This window comes from Perissodus microlepis, chromosome 3 (assembly GCF_051167445.1).
Source record: "Perissodus microlepis isolate ML-2025 ecotype Zambia chromosome 3, ASM5116744v1, whole genome shotgun sequence".
In the NCBI taxonomy this organism is placed as follows: Eukaryota; Metazoa; Chordata; class Actinopteri; order Cichliformes; family Cichlidae; genus Perissodus; species Perissodus microlepis.
The window spans coordinates 38,950,054-38,968,165 of record NC_140463.1 but is presented as its reverse complement, the minus strand read 5'-3'; the positions used below and the strand labels follow the sequence as shown (position 1 = coordinate 38,968,165).

Below are 18,112 nucleotides of genomic sequence, written 5' to 3'. Positions count from 1 at the left end.
AATTTTTAAAAAATTTAAAAAAGATTTTGTGGCAGGCAGTGGCCACACCTGTTTGTCTTCTCTTTGCACATATTGAGACTTTAATTGTTTGTTTTTTTTACCTTCAGACATGGAGAGTAAGACTCTACAGGGGGTAAGAGATGAACTGGTCTTGGATAGACCCGGGCAGTACTGCATAGAGAACACCACCGTGGACTACCAGAAACTTTCAGATAAAGAAGTCCTGAGAATCACTGGCCCACTCGGAGCTGACTTCACAGTCAAAGTAAGCGCTGACATTAATGCACATCTCTTTTTCTTTCAGGCTACAGCAGCCAGTATTTGTCATCATCTTGTTAAAAATTTGAGAAATTTCCAAATTGTCCATCTGTTCTACTTCAGGCTTGACGGGTGTCTTGCCGGGGACCTGAGGAAGGACAGATCTCATATTTTCTCTAAATATTGTTTTGTATTACCAAGGTGAAACAGGGTGTGACATATTTGGCTGTCTTTGTGAGAACATTCATTGACATCAATGCATTCCTTACTGTTAAGTTTAACCAGCATATTTATACAAGCCCCAGCCTAAACTTTAGCTTCAAAACCCAAGTTTTGACCCTCAAACAGGTCTTTGAATCTGCATGAAAAAATGAGGACCCGACACAAATTACTACTAATACAAAATGTCATCACCCTCCCAGCCACACGCTTGCTTTAGTTGATTTATATTTGAAGAAGTCATCAGAAGAAATCTGCAAACCACAATTGCCCTGTTCTGCAATCAGTAAATCCATCCTTGTAGATGTCCTCTTTGAAAACTTGCCATGATTTTCTGCAGATATGTTTTCTAGAACAGGCTCTGCATTGGTTTCTTTAATGCAAAATTGTTCCAGTCAGCTCATTGCACTACTTGTTAAATGTTAATGTTAATTTTCTCAGGCACCAAAACCGAATGGTAATTCATCAAGTGGACAAAAGCACCACTGAAATCTTGTGTTCACAGCAAAAAGAAAAGAAAAGAAATTCTTGCAGGTTCAAAATAATTTTAGAAATTCTGGGGAGACAAACGGGTCACCTCTCTGACTTTCTTCACAGGAAGTTAAAACCAGCAGCGCCTCAGCAGACCTGCGTGCTTGCAAATCAATCACCCTCATTCCCTTTTTGGTGTCTTTGGTGCAGTTTGAGTCAAAACTGTTGTTTTTGTCATGCAATCTCCTGAAAGTGGTGCGGCCAGTTTTTATTTTTTTCGCATGAACTCCTGGTGAATGTCTCACAGCAGCAAAGTTTAAAGCAGCTTTGATTTCATGTGTTTTAAAGATATTTGAGTGTGACTGTTTTAAATGTGAAATTCAAACAATTCTTTTTGTGCGATTGTTCACTTTGAGAATGTGTTTGAGCAGTGTGCCATGCATTCACACAGTAGCACAAACAGTCAGAGCCTCCGAGCTCCTCACCGCTCCTCTGCGGTGTAAGTGCCGCTTACTGAAACTTGTACTTGATTCACGGTAAAGTCTCAAACTTTGAATAACTCCAAAAAATCTGATTAGAAATGTGTTATTACATAACAGCGCATAAGCCTAGTTAATACAACGAGCAGTGCCGTGCCACAGTGGCTGTGACGTGTTTTTCTGCTTCAGGCACACATGTGAGCACAAATTCCCAGACTAGGGCAAGTGAGTGGGCGTTAAAGGTTATACAGCCACAAGCCTGCGAAAACATCCTCCCTCATAAACACAAGTCGGGATGGGACAATAACGAGGAACTGTCGAGAACGAAATCTGAGAAGCTTTAAATGCATAATTTTCAAATCTGTCACGAGGCGGACAGCCAGCTCATATCACTCTGCTGGAAAAAGGTTTGGACAAATGGAAAATCACATTAAAAAGTTGCCAGACAGTCTTTCCACAGTAAACACATGAATGCGAATGAGTGGTCGTCAAGTCTGATTTATACGTGCTGCTGCTAAAATGTGTCTTTGGGCTTTTTTTCAAAGCAAATGAAATAAAAGGCTAAGAAAACACGGACAGACATGGACGTACTTATTCTATTATTGTGCTCTATTACTCTATTAAAATAAGGACTGTTCTAATTCTTAATCTATTAAATCAGCCTTTATTCTTTATTTTATTAAAGCAGAGCTCTAAGAAAATGTTTCCTCTGATCCAGCAGTTTATGAATTATTTTGTCTCTTAATAGGATTTCATTATAATATTTTAGCTAGTAGCTGTGCAGATATGTACACTTTAGGTTTCCAAAGGCCAAATTCTTTGAGCATGTTACGTTTATAGAGCCTTCTCCACATGGAGCCTTGTGTCTTGCAGATAAACATGGGCAATGTCACTATACAACATGATTATAAACTGAAACGTAGGTCAAGTTTCTAAATTATCTTGAGAATAATTCAAGAAAAAAGTCACTTAGGATGTTCATACATGCTAGGAGCCTGAGTAGGGTGAGACACTGGTTAGTCCCATATTTTCTTTTTTTAGTGCTTCCCTTGTTTGGTAATTCCAACACAGTACATAAAGCAAAATTTCTACAGAACGATATCAGTTTCAATGAGAAGTTTGTTGTTTCAATAATTAAAGTGAATTAAAGTGAAGCATTGCAGGGTGAATATTATTTTCTTGAGACCAAGGCTTCCAAAGGGAAGCTGTAAACATCTCTATTTCTCTTTTAAAGCTGGACTTTTCACCATACAGAGGGCCATCTGTGTAATTTAGCTCACTACTGGAACCAGCCTCTGTCAGTGATTACAGGAACTGCAGTTTGTTTGGCACTTCCACATTCATTTTTAATCATTAAGGTCTTTTTTTAAATCAGGAAAGTGTTAAGAAAGAAAGCTGGTTTGGTTCCAGTTTATGAATCACTAAAAACTAAGGCTAAATAAATAAATCAATTAATTAAAATTCTGTGGATGCAAAGTCAGTTTTAACAAATTGTTTGATTCTTTATAGATTAGCAGCCCTATTAGGTTGTCATGGCTACAACAAAGTTCAATTAACACCCCAAGAAGCCCAGGATGAGTCTCTCTTTGCCTCTTAGTTTGATACACTATCTTTAAAAAAATCTGGTTTTTAATCTGTCTAACGAGAAGGAAAGTGTGAGCCGTGCAGTGTAAATACTGCAGTCACCCGCTACACTGATAGTGATGACAAGAAATGCTGATTATATCTGAACAATGTTTCTGTAGGTGCAGTTTACCGGTGGTACAGACAGCGTGGTCCAGTACATCTACTACCAGCCCATCATCCACCGCTGGAGAGAGACCGACTTTTTCCCGTGCTCCGTCACATGCGGTGGAGGTAAGCAGCATTTTTAAAATCACAATAGCAGCCTGCAGCATTTTCGCTCGACTGATAGCAGGTTTGGTTTAAAAACAGGATCCGTTTAATTCACAGATATTTATTAAAAGCCTAATATTGAATCGTTGCCCTACTGGATCTCTCTTGATGGTCTCTGATATTTGCTGGCCTGCAGGTTACCAGCTAACCTCAGCAGAGTGCTATGATCTACGGAGCGGACGGGTGGTTGTAGACCAGTATTGCCATTACTACCCGGAGAATGTCAAACCCAAACCCAAACTGCAGGAGTGCAACATGGAGCTGTGCCTGGACAGGTTGGAAAGCAGAACTTAAAGAGGATTAAACTGGACTTTTTGTGAAAGCAAATCCTAATTTACTGTTTCTGACTTTTTAGTGACGGCTACAAGGAAATTATGCCATATGACCAATACCACCCCCTGCCTCGGTACATGCCCGACTACCTAGTAACACACAGAGGCACACAATACAAATCCTGACATCTGCTAATAACCGTCAGTCACTTTATGATGTCACCTTTCATGATGTCAGATGGGAAAGCAGCCCCTGGACGGCCTGTTCCACCTCTTGCGGCGGGGGCATCCAGAGTCGCTTGGTATCGTGTGTGGAGGAGGACATGCAGGGGACCATCACTCCCACAGAGGAGTGGAAGTGTCTTTACTCTCCCAAAACGGCTATCCTGCAGCCCTGCAACACATTTGACTGTCCCACCTGGCTGGCACAGGAGTGGTCACCAGTATGTGAACATTTCTACTTTTGAAATTCTTCTGTCATGTAACTTCCTGTATGTGGTGTCTTTATGAGGCTTGTAAACATATGATGTGTTCCCAATGGGCAACATACAAAAACCCAGTGACACCGCAGCCAGTGTGATCCCTCTGAATAAATTTCCTTTCTGAACCATTACACATTGAAATGTTCAAGGCACTGCATCTGGATCAACCTAACCCTCCTGGTCAGCTTAGTTATTTTGCTTTAATTCTTAGAGCTGCTGTTACATTAACCAATCCTACCATAAATGTTCTATATATCTTCCTCCTGGGAAATTTTCTACCTCACCAGTTGAATGGGCTCATATAGAAATGTAGCGAGCCAGATTTGTGGCCTCCTAAAAACCTGGGATGTTGTTTATCTAGCACATTCTCCCTCTGCCTTTAAAATGCTTGTTTTGGCAGAGGATAGACAAAGTTCGCTCCCGAGCAGAGAGCTGCTGGGATTTTGGAAGACTCTTTCTGTACCTCCCTTGAGTCAAAGACTTTCTATCAAATATGAGAAAAGCCTATTACTAGGAATTAACACATGGAAAAATAGGCTGATAGGCTTGCTATCTGTGACTGCATGTCCTGTCATCCCCAGTGCACAGTGACTTGTGGTCAGGGACTGCGCTACAGGGTGGTGTTATGCATCGATCACCGTGGCCTGCACACCGGAGGCTGCAACCCTACCACCAAACCTCACATCAAAGAGGAGTGCCTGGTGACTGTGCCCTGCTACAAGTCCAAAGGTGGGTGATTTTGCACGTTTTGTCATGTTTTAAATATAGAGTGGCGCTTATGTTCAGCCTCATTTTTGCATCATTCCTTGTAGATACACTACCAGTTGAGGCAAAACCTGTGTGGCATAAGCAGGCCATAGAGCTTGAGGAGGAAGTCACAGCCAGTGAGGAACCAACGTGAGTACCAGCACTCAACAACAAAAAGCTAAACTGTCTTTCTGACTCCTAAAGCATTTGAGACCTTCATCACTAAGCCTCTTTGGACCAGTCAGAGGTGCAAGTCCTGTTAAAACCATTGCAGGTGTTTGGGTCTTGCTGCACTTTACTATTCTGGAAAGATGCAACTGCTAAAGCTATACAAGGTAAAGTTTATCACCCGGAAAAGAAGGGGAAAATCTACAGCATTAAATTACTCTTGGTCCTCAAGGTTAAAAAAGCAAAAAGTCAGATCCCAGTTACAGTTTCAACAACCAGCAGCTTAGGACTAACCTGGAGGTGAAATTGAAGCAGACAGAGCACGGCACTGGCACGTAAAGGCTACAGTATCAAGGTTGTGTTCATGTCAGCAGCAATTTTCATCAACATGGAGTCCAACAGGAGCGTTTACTACAAATCCAATTTCAAAAAAGTAGAGACTCTGCGTAAAATGTAAATAAAAACAGAATGCTTTGATTTGCAAATCTCATAAACTGTATTTTATTCACAGTAGAAAATGCATTAAATATTTAAATGGAGAAAACCTACCATGTTATGCAAAAGATTTCCTCATTTTGAATTTGATGACAGCAATGCATCTGAAAAAAATATTCCCATATAGCAGACGGGTCTGCCCCGGATCTGGTGTCAAGCTGGCACTGCTGGCTGACTTCTGGCATGTAAGTGGTATGTCCTCCAGATATGGGCCAGGTCTGGTGTAGATGGCACTGTTTAAGTGATGGCATGCCACATCTGGCCCGATCATGGTTTGGTTTATGTGGCCCAGGCCCATAGAAAACAGGTCTTCCCCGGATCCGGCATCAAACTGGCACTTCTGACTGACTGGTGTCATGGCAGGGTGTATGTCAACCAGATGTGGGCCAGGTCTGGCAATGATGGCACTATTTATGTTCCTATTCTCCTATTTTAGTCAGAAGACCCAAATGCCATGTTGCAATACTATACTGCTATGGTAGCCAACGTTTCAAATGCAGGTTTGACAGGTTTGTGAGTGTACACTTTATCTAAAACCCGGTGAGGGTTTGCTCATATTTACCACTGGGTGGCTGTAGCTCAGGAGGTAGAGCAGGTCACCTATTGATGGGAAGGTTAGTGGTTCGATCCCTTGCTCCTCCAATCTGCATGTCAAGCGTGTGAATTTGTATGCATTCAGTTTAGAGTAGAAAAGCGCTATATAAGAACAGTCCGTTCACTGTCTGAACAGAGTTTCGTCATGTTATTTTCACACTATTGTATATTACATAGGTTTACCAGAGGTAATCCACACATGGGCCAGCACATGACCACCAGTGTGTCTGCAACTGGCCTTGTGCTGGCCCATGTGTGGGCCACCTCTGGCAAACCAGATCTGGGCCACCAAAGGGCCGTCATTCTTTGCGGTATGTGGGCCATGTGTAAGCACATTGTGTGGGCCAGATCTGGGCTATACCAATTTTGCTGTGTGGGTTGGGACAGCTTTTGGAAATGAGCGCTGATAACAAGCCAGATGGTCCTGCTCCTCTTTAGTCTGGTAGAAACGGTGTCCATGTTTTCCAAGGAGAATTTCACATCCAGAGAAGATGTTGGCGCCTGTACATCATGTTCATATATGTGGTTTCTTCCTTGCATGATGCAGCGCGTTAACCTGCAAGTGTAGATGGCACAGTGAACTGTGTTCACACGCAGTGATCTCTGGAAGTGTTCCTGAGTCCATGCAGTAATATCTGTGACAGACTCAGGCCTTCTTTTAATGCTGTGCACACTGAGAGATAATCATTTTTTGGACTTGTCTGATGCGCACAGAGATTTCTCCAAATTCTCTGAATCTTTTGATGATATTATGCACTATAGATGATGAGCTATTCAAAGTCTTCACAATTTTACAATTATACCCAGTTATGTTACTGACCTGTTGCCAGTTATTTCATACTAGCTGCCTTGGTCTTAAATAAGCACTATTTGCTCCTTTAACCCTTGCTTTGAGCCAACTCCACTCTGATTGGTTTTCCAGTTTAAACAGAAAGTTTGAACAGGAGGCTTCTCTTATGTATTCCTAAATTAGGGACATCCTCTGTCTTGAGCAGTGTCATGGGGATTATTTGCACACACGCTGACTGACGTCTTTATTTTGAACTTTATTTTGTTTAATAGGATCACCCAAGGAAAAGCACAATAGGTCCACTTAAAGGTACATTTGAGGGTGGTTGAAAGTGTTTCTTGTCACCTGCATGGAACTAATAAAACGTTGTATGGGGCTATTGAAGGGAAGAAGGGAAACTAAAGGTGAAGAGTCAAAACATCTTTTGGAAAGCCTTAAGAATGTACAGTCGCTGGCTACCACATTACCTCAGCAAGCTCTCACACGTTCCAGATGTTCTTGTCCCACACATCAGTTAGCTAATAATGGCTGCCTTCTGAAAATGCACAATATTTGGACTCTGCCCAGTGTCTTGCATGACTTGTATTAGCAACCATGTTAGCCAGTTTAAAACATCTGTAACTCTGACTTATCTGTGGAGTGAGAGAAGTGCCAAAACATATGATTTTGCTCAGCTGCAAAAAATTAAAAAAAAAAAAAAGCATGTCTGTCCTCAAAAAGCACATAAATATCTGTGTATAATATGCCGTCATTCACAAGCCAACAACAATATCTGCCCACCATATGGGGCCAGGTTACAGATGTGAGAGGAAAGAGAATGAAATTCCTGTGCTAGACTTATTGCACCTCCGTTGCCTGCGCCGAAACCCACCGCTGCGCGGCTGCTTGAAAAATTAAACCCATATATGTTCTCCAATCAAGCCAAAACATTTTTTCACCGTGAGTAAATAAAATATTTCCACTGATGGATATTTAATTGATACGATTAACATGGGGCTTTGGCGGATGTGACAAAAATGTGTTGTTTCCCTCCATGAATGAAATCGGGATCGTTTTTGAACTGACAGATGTACTTTAACGGCGCATGAAGATAAACATTTCTGTGGGTTCGCTCGTTGACTTTGTCGTTCCTGTTCCAAAGTCTAACTGCCGGTGATTCATTTGTTTGCCCGTAACACAATGAGTCCTTGAGCTCTTGTACAGAGCCAGCTTTGCCTTAATCATGAGTTCTTTATTGAGGCGTCTTATAAAACAGCAGGGTCCTCTTGTGTTGCGGTCAGACTGTTAAACCAAGGAAGAATGCGGCACAGTGGTGAAGGCTGCCATGCAAAATATGCTTTGCTACCATTATGAGCTTATTAAGGAAAGATAAAGATAGTTTTTCAGGTTCACAAACGCTGTTAGGAAGCAGTGTATACTTGCACATTATGTACTTTACCGATTTAAACCGTTTTGTTTTCACCTCAAAAGATTTGTAGTGCTCACTTAGGTAGTTCACTCGTTTCTTTTCATTGCTAAGTGATTGCAGAGGAATTTGACTGCATGTTCTTCCTTCTGATTGGCTCCCTGCCATAAGCAGAAGGTTTTAACAGCAGGTGGGCGTGGCTTCTGTTCTCCCACACAGATCCTATTGAAGAGATCCCTTCTCTCTGACATTGTAAATGGTACATCATTCCTATCTAACTTTCCTATTCCACTGAATGCATCTGAGAGCCTGGGATTCGGGATCTTGCCCAAGGCTACTTAGGCATACAGACTGGATATTGGAGCAGCCAGGGATCGAACCACCAAGAATAAAAGCGACTTAAGAGCAGTCATCACTGTGATTCTACTGTAGAAACTTCAGCACGTAGCAATGGAGGCTCCAATGCTGCAAGCCTGACTTCTAATCAACGCCATTATCACCTGCTGAAGCTCAGGATCTGGCTGCCGTGCTGGGGTCACCATACACCCACTCTATGTTGTTCTGCAGCTTTGTGTTAGCATGCTGTCTGCGCAGATGTCTGCAAAGACCTGATGTTTTGTTAGCAGTATGATGCGGTTGTTTCTATACTGGACGCAGTTGACACTTCAGCACTGCAAACATGTCCTTTTGTGCAATAAAAACGTCATTTCCACTCCTTAAAAATTGTAGGCCATTCCACCATTTTCCACATAAACTGAAATCAGCTGATCGGCATGTTTAATGTGTTTTTCTTTCTGTCTGTCTGCCCGTCATGCAGATAATTGAAGTAACAGTAACCTGATTACTGAAGTAATTACAGTGGCGTGGTACATTACTCAGTTTAACGTCCAGCACTCGCAACACGGAAGCACTGAAATAAAGTCATACACTCACTTTGTGTTCAGGTTTAGCAAATGGAAGTCGTTAATCTAGGGGGGAAATGTAGCTATTTTATAAGACTAATAGCTTTGCCACTACCTATCTGCTACATGAAAAACTGCATCTTGATTCAGACACACACACACATCTGCTCATGACTGTGCAGAGCTGATGGTTCTGATGGATGTTGTAGTTTTGTTTTTTTACTTTCACATATGTCTCAAATGACCATCCTTATCAGCTACTCATTCGATCAATGACAGCTGTGATTTAGAAACACAGTTCAACCTGTGCCTCTGGTCTTAAAAACTTTCGCATGTACTCAACACCTCCAATATGACATATGTGCAAGTCCTTTAAAGTCTGTCTGCCAAAAAGGAACCAGAAGTGTTGAGCTCAGACCTAAACAGGACAGCTGCTCTGTGTTGTAAACATCAGGCTGTTGTCCAAAAGCTACAGTCCACACTGTAAGTATTTGGACAGCTGGACATATGTTTTGTTGTTAAGGCTCTGCGCTCCAAATGATTGATACCACGCGAAAGGGCCAAGACTCAGTTTTAATTTGAGTATTTTCCTATCAATTGTAAAGAAACTTGTGGTGAAAAATACTCATAAATTATCTGATATATATTATTTTATTTCCTTTGTTTGAGGCACTGCAAAGGGTAAAAGTGAGAGGCTGTCCCCTCAGACGGACACTCTCTGCTGGCAGCTTAGCGGTGCATCTGTCACAGAACTGAGCACTTGCTTACTGGTAATATAAGATGTTAATAGGAAGGCCTCGTTTATTTGCTCTCAGGTGCACATTGTGGGACAAATGCTGTCTTTGTATGTCCATATATCAATAAGTGAGTATCCAGAATTTTCACAAGGACATAATGAGCACAAGAACCACTTTGAATGATCTCCTAAATCACTCGATTTAATATCACTGAGTCATATAGAGCTTCTGTTCAAGCATTTCTGTGTGCATTTCCAACAAAGTTATAGAATCAGTTCAATCTGAAGAGGGCTTTCAAACTCCTTTCTGTATCACACTTTCTGATCTTTTACCCTCTCTGATTTCTGTTGAAGGAGTGATAGTTCAGTCTCTGGGCCTTTCAGGCTTTCTTCCCCTCATCCATTTTTTAAGATGAGGAAGGATGCACATGAAAGCTGTTTATTCAAGAATAGCTGATCGTAATGTTTCACAGCTGTGCAATTAATCACGCTGCACTGACTGTATTTCATAAATGCTTAATGAGTTTAAGAACCCAGCCACTAATGAATACAATGTGTTTACAGAGAAAACTAAAAAAGACAGCAAAAAAAACAAAACAAAAAAACTGTGATTTTCTATCAAACCGTCCAGGTTTGGTTTGGAAACAGTCTTTATCAAAATTTTCATACTTTTCCACTTGAGTCATCTGTTGCTTGCTCTCCTCTCCAGCTTTATCCCCGGTCCCTGGCAGCCCTGCAGCAGGACATGTGGTGCTGGGACCCAGCATCGGACGGTCAAGTGCCAAGTGCTGCTGTCTTTCTCCCAGACAATCGTGGACGTGCCAGATGATGAATGCGAGGGGGTCAAACCTGCTACCAGCCAGCCTTGCTACAGCAGTCCCTGCTCTGTAGATTTGGGTGAAGCAGGAGAAAGTGAAGAGGTGGAAGAGGAGGAGAAGGGCAGGACACTGCAAAGAGAGGAACTGCACGACTGGGAGTACGAGGGCTTTACTGAGTGCTCAGAGAGTTGTGGGGGAGGTATGATCTTTATTGATCTCTCTGACATGGGGAAGTAAAGAGAGAGAAGTTGAAAGAGTAGATTTGGGGAGTTGAAAAGTTAACTCGTGTCTGCAGCTATGCTGACACCCTCCCAGTGACAATAAAAATATGCTGGCGCTTAGCAGGTGTAACATTTACCACATCTCCAGTCTTAGGTCAGCATGTTAGCATGTCTGCAATCACTGTTTTCTGCAATCCTTCTGATGCTGTTTCCCTTTAAAACCAAAAATATTAGCCTTATCGTGGCCCTAGAAGAAAAACTCAGGAGATCTCACAAGTCAGCCCTGCATCCTGTGGGGGACCATGTGCAAATTTCATAGCAATCCATCTCAAAACATTTTCTAATATGCTTCACAAAAATATGTAAAATTTACTTCCAACTGAATCAGGGACAAATATGCTCACATTTAATTTTTTTTTCTTCTACTTTTGGCTGATATCGCAGATATCGTAGAAATACGCCTACGCATTTTGGCACAGAGTTTTCATCAGGTACAAAAGTTCAAATGCTCTGAAGACTGCGTGCTGAATCGTGTAAGTTTATTTCTGCTGTGACGCGAGACCCACTGAAAAGTTTATTGCGAGTATTTCTGTCCTTTATCGGTGTTTGAGATGTGCTGCGTTTTTGCATCTCTTTAAATATACTTATTGGATTTTCAGTTTAGCTCTCTACTGAAGCTTTCGCTGTTTACGCACATCCTTTCATTTTCACTCTGGTGGATCCAGAGACAGTGCCAACCCTGGAGCTGTACACCTGTGGTGGCTCCAACGAGCAGAGCAGATTTGTAGATTATGCTGCGAGTAAATACATCAGCAGCAGACAAGTGCTGTTATGTAGTTTGATTTGACAGTAAGTCTTGAAGACAAAGTCAACTCCGTGAGTGCCACTAAGTACGTCCCAGTTGATTCATTAAAACAAATGTGATGTGCTCCAGCCTTAAACCAATGTCAATGGATGTCTGACGCCAGTGAATGCCTTGAGCAGATGCAAGTCATATCATATTAAATGATAGCGCATGGCATAGAGGTCATACGTCGCCAGTGCTCAAGGCACTGGGAAAATGCTTTGCCAGACAGAGACCGCTTTTTTAAATATCCTGCCAACATTCATTGAGGCCCACTTTAATCTTCCTACCTACACATCCAAGCATGCGTGCCTGCCTCATGTGCGTTTGCGTGTGTGCGTTTGTAACTTAATTTCTGCACACGGGTGTGGGCTTTTGTCAGTGTCTGCGTATGCGCTCATCCAAACTCAACAAACTCCCATTCGGGGATGATTACACTCCGGTATCAGATGTCCAATGCACACCCTGAGGGCTGTGCTCCTGTGGACCATCACACTGCTATGGCGTTTGAAGTTCCTGCTTCGCTGTTATTGTCCCCAACATTAGAAGCAGACTCAGGGAGTTATGTTACATTACTTTTAATATGACTTTGCATGAAAACTCTGAGAGTGCATCCACAAGTTGAGGCAACCAAAGTGTTTTAATGTATTTTGGACCCTAAAATCTTCCTTTTTAATTACAGCGTCTGCAAAAAAGCAAGCATGACATTGCTGTATTCTCTAACCGCAGGTGTGCAGGAGGCTGTGGTTATCTGCCTGAACAAGCAGACCAGAGAAGCAGCAGACCAAAGCCTGTGTGTGAGCTCTCGGCGACCCCCACGACTCCTCCAGGACTGCAAAACTCAGCCCTGCCCACCCAGGTACAATAAAAACCCCTAACTCAGACCTCATTATCGTCATCATTATTATTTAAACATGTTTCAAACGGTTTGTGCATGAAAATTAAAAAGGATTTGATTAATGGATGTAGTAAAAATAGGGAGGAAATGCATTTTTGGGGGATGGAAAAAAAAAGTTTGGCTACGTTTAAGAGAAAAATATTAATTAAAGTCAGGAAAAAAATATGGCTGTGCTTTCTCTTAGCTTGCCAAGCGTGTATCCATCCAAAAATGTGCAATATTCAGTACAGAAGTGGAACGCTGATGTACCACTTTTTCAGAGCCTAGATAAATTCTTAGCTGAATCGGTTAAGTTTGAAGGTTCGTTGGTAGAGAAAAATTCAAAAGCTTCTTATCCGCTGTGTTATGCCTCTCGATTCAAACCAACTGGGGCAATTAAATCTCTGTTAAGGCTGCTCGAGTCCAAGAGATACTAAAGCAGAACGACAGAGATGGATGGTTGTATCTCTGCAAGCAGCAAATTAAACCTTGTGGAATCTGACAGTGATTAGCTTTACCTGCGAGGTTCAGTTGTCCTTGGAAAGGGAAATCTAGGAGGCTTCAGCTGTTTTTCTAAGTGATTTCTTTTGGCAACCTTTTTTACAACTAGGAATGGCCTTCAGTGATTGCATGTCATATTGACAAATTTGCCACATTACCAGAGGGGTTAACAATGTAGGGTTTATCCTGAGGGGATGCTATTGAAAAGCCTGTGGGTGGGTAAGTAATGTTATGCAGTCAAGCATGACTTAAGTTAATACATGTAATGGCAGTCTTCCCGTTTCCCTCTCCAGGTCAAAATGTAGGTCCAGAGAAAAAAAAGGGAATCATTGAAGTAACTGTGATCATCCTCTGGGGAGCGTTCAGTGCTTGCTACATTTCAAGCTCAAATTATTTTTGATATTAGAGGTTTAAGCTGTGCTGTTAATGTTTAAGTCAAAATGTAGCTTCTTTTTTCTCTTATTCAATTCAGCATACGAGCAGTTTATAAACACTGTTAGAATGTCACATTTCAAATTGCAAATCATAAGTATTTTTTTTGTGAACCTACCAGATTGATGCACGTCCAGATTAAACACCTAAAAGGTCAAACAGCAAAACTGCATGTTGTTTAACATGAGCAAACTGTGGCTAAATGGTGAGTGGATTTTGTGGTTGGCCACACGTTTCAGGTTAACACCGTGCACATTGTCAGTGTTCTACCCCTCACACTCTTGTCAGAAAACCCAGAGGCTTGCAGCCTGCCCTTGCCTGTTTTTCCAGGCTTTGAGTCTTGTTTTTAGGCACAACAAATGCAGTATTGGGCTTGTTTCCTTTGGCCCTTTTCTCCCTCCCTGAGGCCTCCTCACCATCCCATATTAAGCTACACTCTTTGGATAGTGTTCCCCCTGAAAGGAAAACAGCCATAGGATTTAGCTTTGAGTATAGCAGCGGTCCATGAGCAAGCTTCATTCCCAATTCTTCTCAGAGCCTTAAATAAATATGAGTAGTTTTGAAATATCACCCAATCTGTCGAGCAGAAAATGAAATTGCTGCCATCTCATTTCAAGCCAAAACTTTAAAGGCATGGCAACCACTTGGACACTGGCCACAATTTGGAATAAACCTGCCAAAGTAACTTTGCTGGATTAAACCCAGTTTAAAATTTTGTTGGGCAGCAACATGAATATTAATTCCAGTAGTTCATTGGAAAAATACAAATGAAAAAGTAATGCAATAGGGATTTCTTGAATATCGTGAAGCTCGGTGTGGGATTTTATGTTTCTTGCCTTTTTCACTTGTATTCACCTTCATGATTTTACATATTCATAAGACTGCAAAGATGTTCTCTCACTGGATCAAGAGATATATGTACAGTATTATTTACAGTACTATGAAGTATAGATAAGATAAGATACCTTTATTAGTCCCACGAGTGGGAAATTTCATGTGTGCAATGTACTGTAGATTTGCCATAATGAGCACAATAAACATTGTTCTAACAGGTGGGAAACTGGAGAGTGGAGCTCCTGCTCAGCTACATGTGGGGTAGGTCTGATGATTCGCACTGTGGTGTGCACACACCGGCCCTCTCGTGACAGCAATCACACTTTAGTTTTGAGGGATGAAGACTGTCAGAACCCCAAGCCCAGTCCTCTCCAAGCCTGCAACCGCTTTGACTGCCCTCCTATGTGGGACACGCATGACTGGGGACAGGTAAAGGACATCATCTATAAAGTTTACCACTGCAAGTGTTTGATGATTGGGAATCAAGCGCATGTGACTGATTTAATCTCTGCGTGTTTTTGCACCCAGTGCTCCCAAAGTTGCGGTGGTGGGGTTCAGAGGAGGCAGGTACTATGCAAGCAACGGTTGGCTGATGGCAGCATTCTGGAGCTACCTGACACGTTTTGCCCTACTAAGAGTCCTACAAGCCAGCAGCCCTGTGGTGAGCAGGAATGCCCACCTGAGTGGGTCACAACTAGCTGGTCCCAGGTAGCCTACCTTTCAGCCAGAGACCATTCTGCCATATTGCTGTTGTTCAAATGGACATGTTAAAACTGGTACTTTGCAGGTTTTGTTTATTTTAATACATTTCTCTTGTTTTTCCAGTGTTCAGTGACATGTGGAAATGGTATTCAGACCCTCCAAGCTGTTTGCAGGAAGAAAGAGGTGAATGGAAGGTATTTGACAGCAGACCCTAAGAACTGTTCCCTGCTGGCTCGTCTCAACAGAATCCGACCATGCTTCTTCAAGCCCTGTGAAAGTAAGATACTCTTTATTTGGCTGTGTTTATGTAAGTTATACTGCTAAGAACCAAAAGAAAAGGGAGTTAGCTCCCTTTTCTTTTGGTTCCTTAAATGCAAAGTTTTGTATATCCCAAAGTACAGATATTTGAGCCAACAATCAAGCCATTAACCTGTCCTCTTAATTACAGACTCTGTCAAGCCTGATGCCACCATACTGTCTCAGAGAAAAGTTTATATCCAGTGGCGTAAAGGCAAAAAGGTTCACCTGGGCATTGGTGGTTATGCGTACATCCTGCCTTGGACAACTGTGGTCCTTCGCTGCCCAACCCGCCACTTCCGTAAGGGCCAAATCCACTGGTTGAAGGAAGGGAAGCCCGTGGTCAACCTACCACACCTCTCCATAACGTCACTAGGATATGTGAAGATCCATCAGGTTCGTGCATCTGATGCTGGGATATATACATGTGTCGCAGGTGAGGCACAAGAACATTTAGTCTTACAGATCATTGGCAGCAAGCAAAAGCTGTCTGTAGCAGAGTCAATGCTCAGACGACAAAAGGTTGGGCGACCGGATGCAATCTCAGCTCAAGAAAGATTTCAGGAGCTTCACAGCTCCCTCAACCGATATGATACAATTATTGAGCGTTTGCTTAATCATAAAGAATCCATTCGAGATGAAAAATACATTGCTGACAAATCACCTGCGAGTGAAAAGAACAGTTCTACCCTGGAGGATGAAGGGTCAGAAATTTACATCCCAGAGGTCCTCGTTGCCGACACACGCAGGCTAGAGGAGATCATGAAAAACTTTGCCGAAGACCTTGGAGGACTACGGGAGGAACAACTTATCGCACAACTGCTTAGTGAGCTCACTGTGGCACAGGGTGAAACTAATGAGTCGACTCTTCACCCTCCAGAAAGTGCTGAATCTTCCACGCAAGAGCCACTCCATTATAAACCAAACACTAAAGTCCACACAGCCAGACCAAGAAACCCGCTGATAATCCAACGTTCGAAAAAGATTGGAGAGGGGCCACAATCTGAAATGATAGTTTATGTGGGAATGCCAGTTTTCCTGCAGAAACCCGTTGTTAGTTTAGTGTTGAAGTGTGAAGCAGTAGGAAATCCTGACCCATCTGTGACATGGACGAAGAATGGGAAAGAGTTGCGATACAGTAGCAGGTAAGAACTAACCTTGAAGTAAGGACTTTTTGTGAAAATTACATGGCTGCCTATGGCTTTTTTATGTTTATATCAAAGACCTGGATAAGGCTTCATAGATAGCTTGTCTTTGTGTTGGCAGAGTAGGCCTGTTGCCTACAGGATCACTGAGGATCCAGTACCCAAGCAAAGGGGATGAGGGTTTGTACACCTGCACTGCCAGAAACCGTTTTGGAAGGACATCTCTTTCATCTTCGGTGCAAATTACTGGTAAGGTTTATAGATCCGTAAGTTTCAATGGTTTATACAGAAGCTCCACCTTCTTGTGGTTCAAGCTTCTGCCTTGAGATGTTTTGAAAGTGGCCTTGAAGCGAGTAGAAGGCAGCTAAGGTTCTCAGTCACACAGGCTTAGAGACTAGTCATCAGATATCCGACAACCATCAGTTGCCTGGAAAAAATATGAATTCTCTGACCGGTTGCTAGGTGATGTTGAGTGAAATTCAAAGCAGGCACTGGACCAAAAACATCTTTGGGATTTCTTTGATCGCAGATTGTCACGATTGCCCATAGTTTGCATTAAACATGCTGAACACCAGCAAACTGCTCTCCAAGCAGTAGTGAAACTGTGAAAAGTGTGATGCACACAAGAACTGGAGAACATTCAAAGTGAATTGGACCTTCCCATTAAAACCATCACATTTAAGAAGATGGGACTTTTGCTTTCAAGGTGAACGGTCTCCATTTCCGGTCTATATCGTTCTTTTCACACATTGACTACTGCTTGGAGAGTAGCTTGCTAGTGCTTGCCAACAGGTCCGCATCTTCCATGCAAAATATGGGCGACTGTGGCAACCTCTTTGCAACCTAAGCAATCGCAGCTCCGTATACCATTTTGCGACCAATTTCCTGCTAGTGACTGCATCGGCGTAACTTTGTGCTGAACATTGGGGGGGGTCAAGATCTCTGTCTAAATAAATAAATAAATTGGGTAAATTCCCAGATGATTAAACATGCAGCTATTTTGCTGGTAATACTTGAAATGAGTAAAGAAAATCAACAGCCTATTTATGCAAGATAATTCATAATTTTATTGGGGGGTTATATTGGTTGTGTCTGATTATTGGGGGGGGTCATAACCCCCCTAACCACCCTGGAAATTACGCCCCTGCGTGAATGCCAGCAACCTCCAGCAAACACACTGTGGACCACTCTCTGGGTTCTGTGTGAATCAGCCTTCAGTAGTTGATTTCACAGCGACCCATGGTTGCCAGATTGGTGCTAAAAGGTCTTTAGGCCTGAGCAGGAAAACAAACAGAGAACAAACTGAGGGTTTGCAGCAATGGACAAGATAAGCAAAGCTTGTTTTGAAATGTGAATCATGCTGTTACTCTATTACACTCCAAGAATTAGAAATAGGAAGTTGTTAGTAAAGAAAGTTGGTTGAGGTTAAACATTTTGCAGAATTACCCTTTGTGTTTTCTTGCAAAAAGCTAGATAAAAAATGCCACATGTAAATCTTTGTGTAATGTAGGTGGAGCCAGACTTTTA

At 42.2% G+C, this 18,112-nt stretch overlaps 1 protein-coding gene across 4 annotated transcripts in view; it reads left to right on the top strand.

Annotated features, from left to right (window-relative positions):
- LOC146391422 (ADAMTS-like protein 1) overlaps nucleotides 1-18,112 on the top strand; it is a 103,869-nt gene that overhangs the window by 80,975 nt on the left and 4,782 nt on the right. For all 4 annotated transcript variants that reach the window (XM_084924372.1, XM_084924371.1, XM_084924373.1 and 1 more), the window contains 14 exons: nucleotides 108-265; nucleotides 3,173-3,284; nucleotides 3,460-3,598; nucleotides 3,679-3,729; nucleotides 3,834-4,038; nucleotides 4,659-4,806; nucleotides 4,890-4,974; nucleotides 10,624-10,931; nucleotides 12,527-12,656; nucleotides 14,660-14,870; nucleotides 14,970-15,149; nucleotides 15,267-15,420; nucleotides 15,592-16,585; nucleotides 16,707-16,834. In XM_084924372.1, the coding sequence (XP_084780498.1) occupies nucleotides 108-265; nucleotides 3,173-3,284; nucleotides 3,460-3,598; nucleotides 3,679-3,729; nucleotides 3,834-4,038; nucleotides 4,659-4,806; nucleotides 4,890-4,974; nucleotides 10,624-10,931; nucleotides 12,527-12,656; nucleotides 14,660-14,870; nucleotides 14,970-15,149; nucleotides 15,267-15,420; nucleotides 15,592-16,585; nucleotides 16,707-16,834 (3,003 nt within the window). The remainder of the gene's footprint in view (nucleotides 1-107; nucleotides 266-3,172; nucleotides 3,285-3,459; nucleotides 3,599-3,678; nucleotides 3,730-3,833; nucleotides 4,039-4,658; nucleotides 4,807-4,889; nucleotides 4,975-10,623; nucleotides 10,932-12,526; nucleotides 12,657-14,659; nucleotides 14,871-14,969; nucleotides 15,150-15,266; nucleotides 15,421-15,591; nucleotides 16,586-16,706; nucleotides 16,835-18,112) is intronic.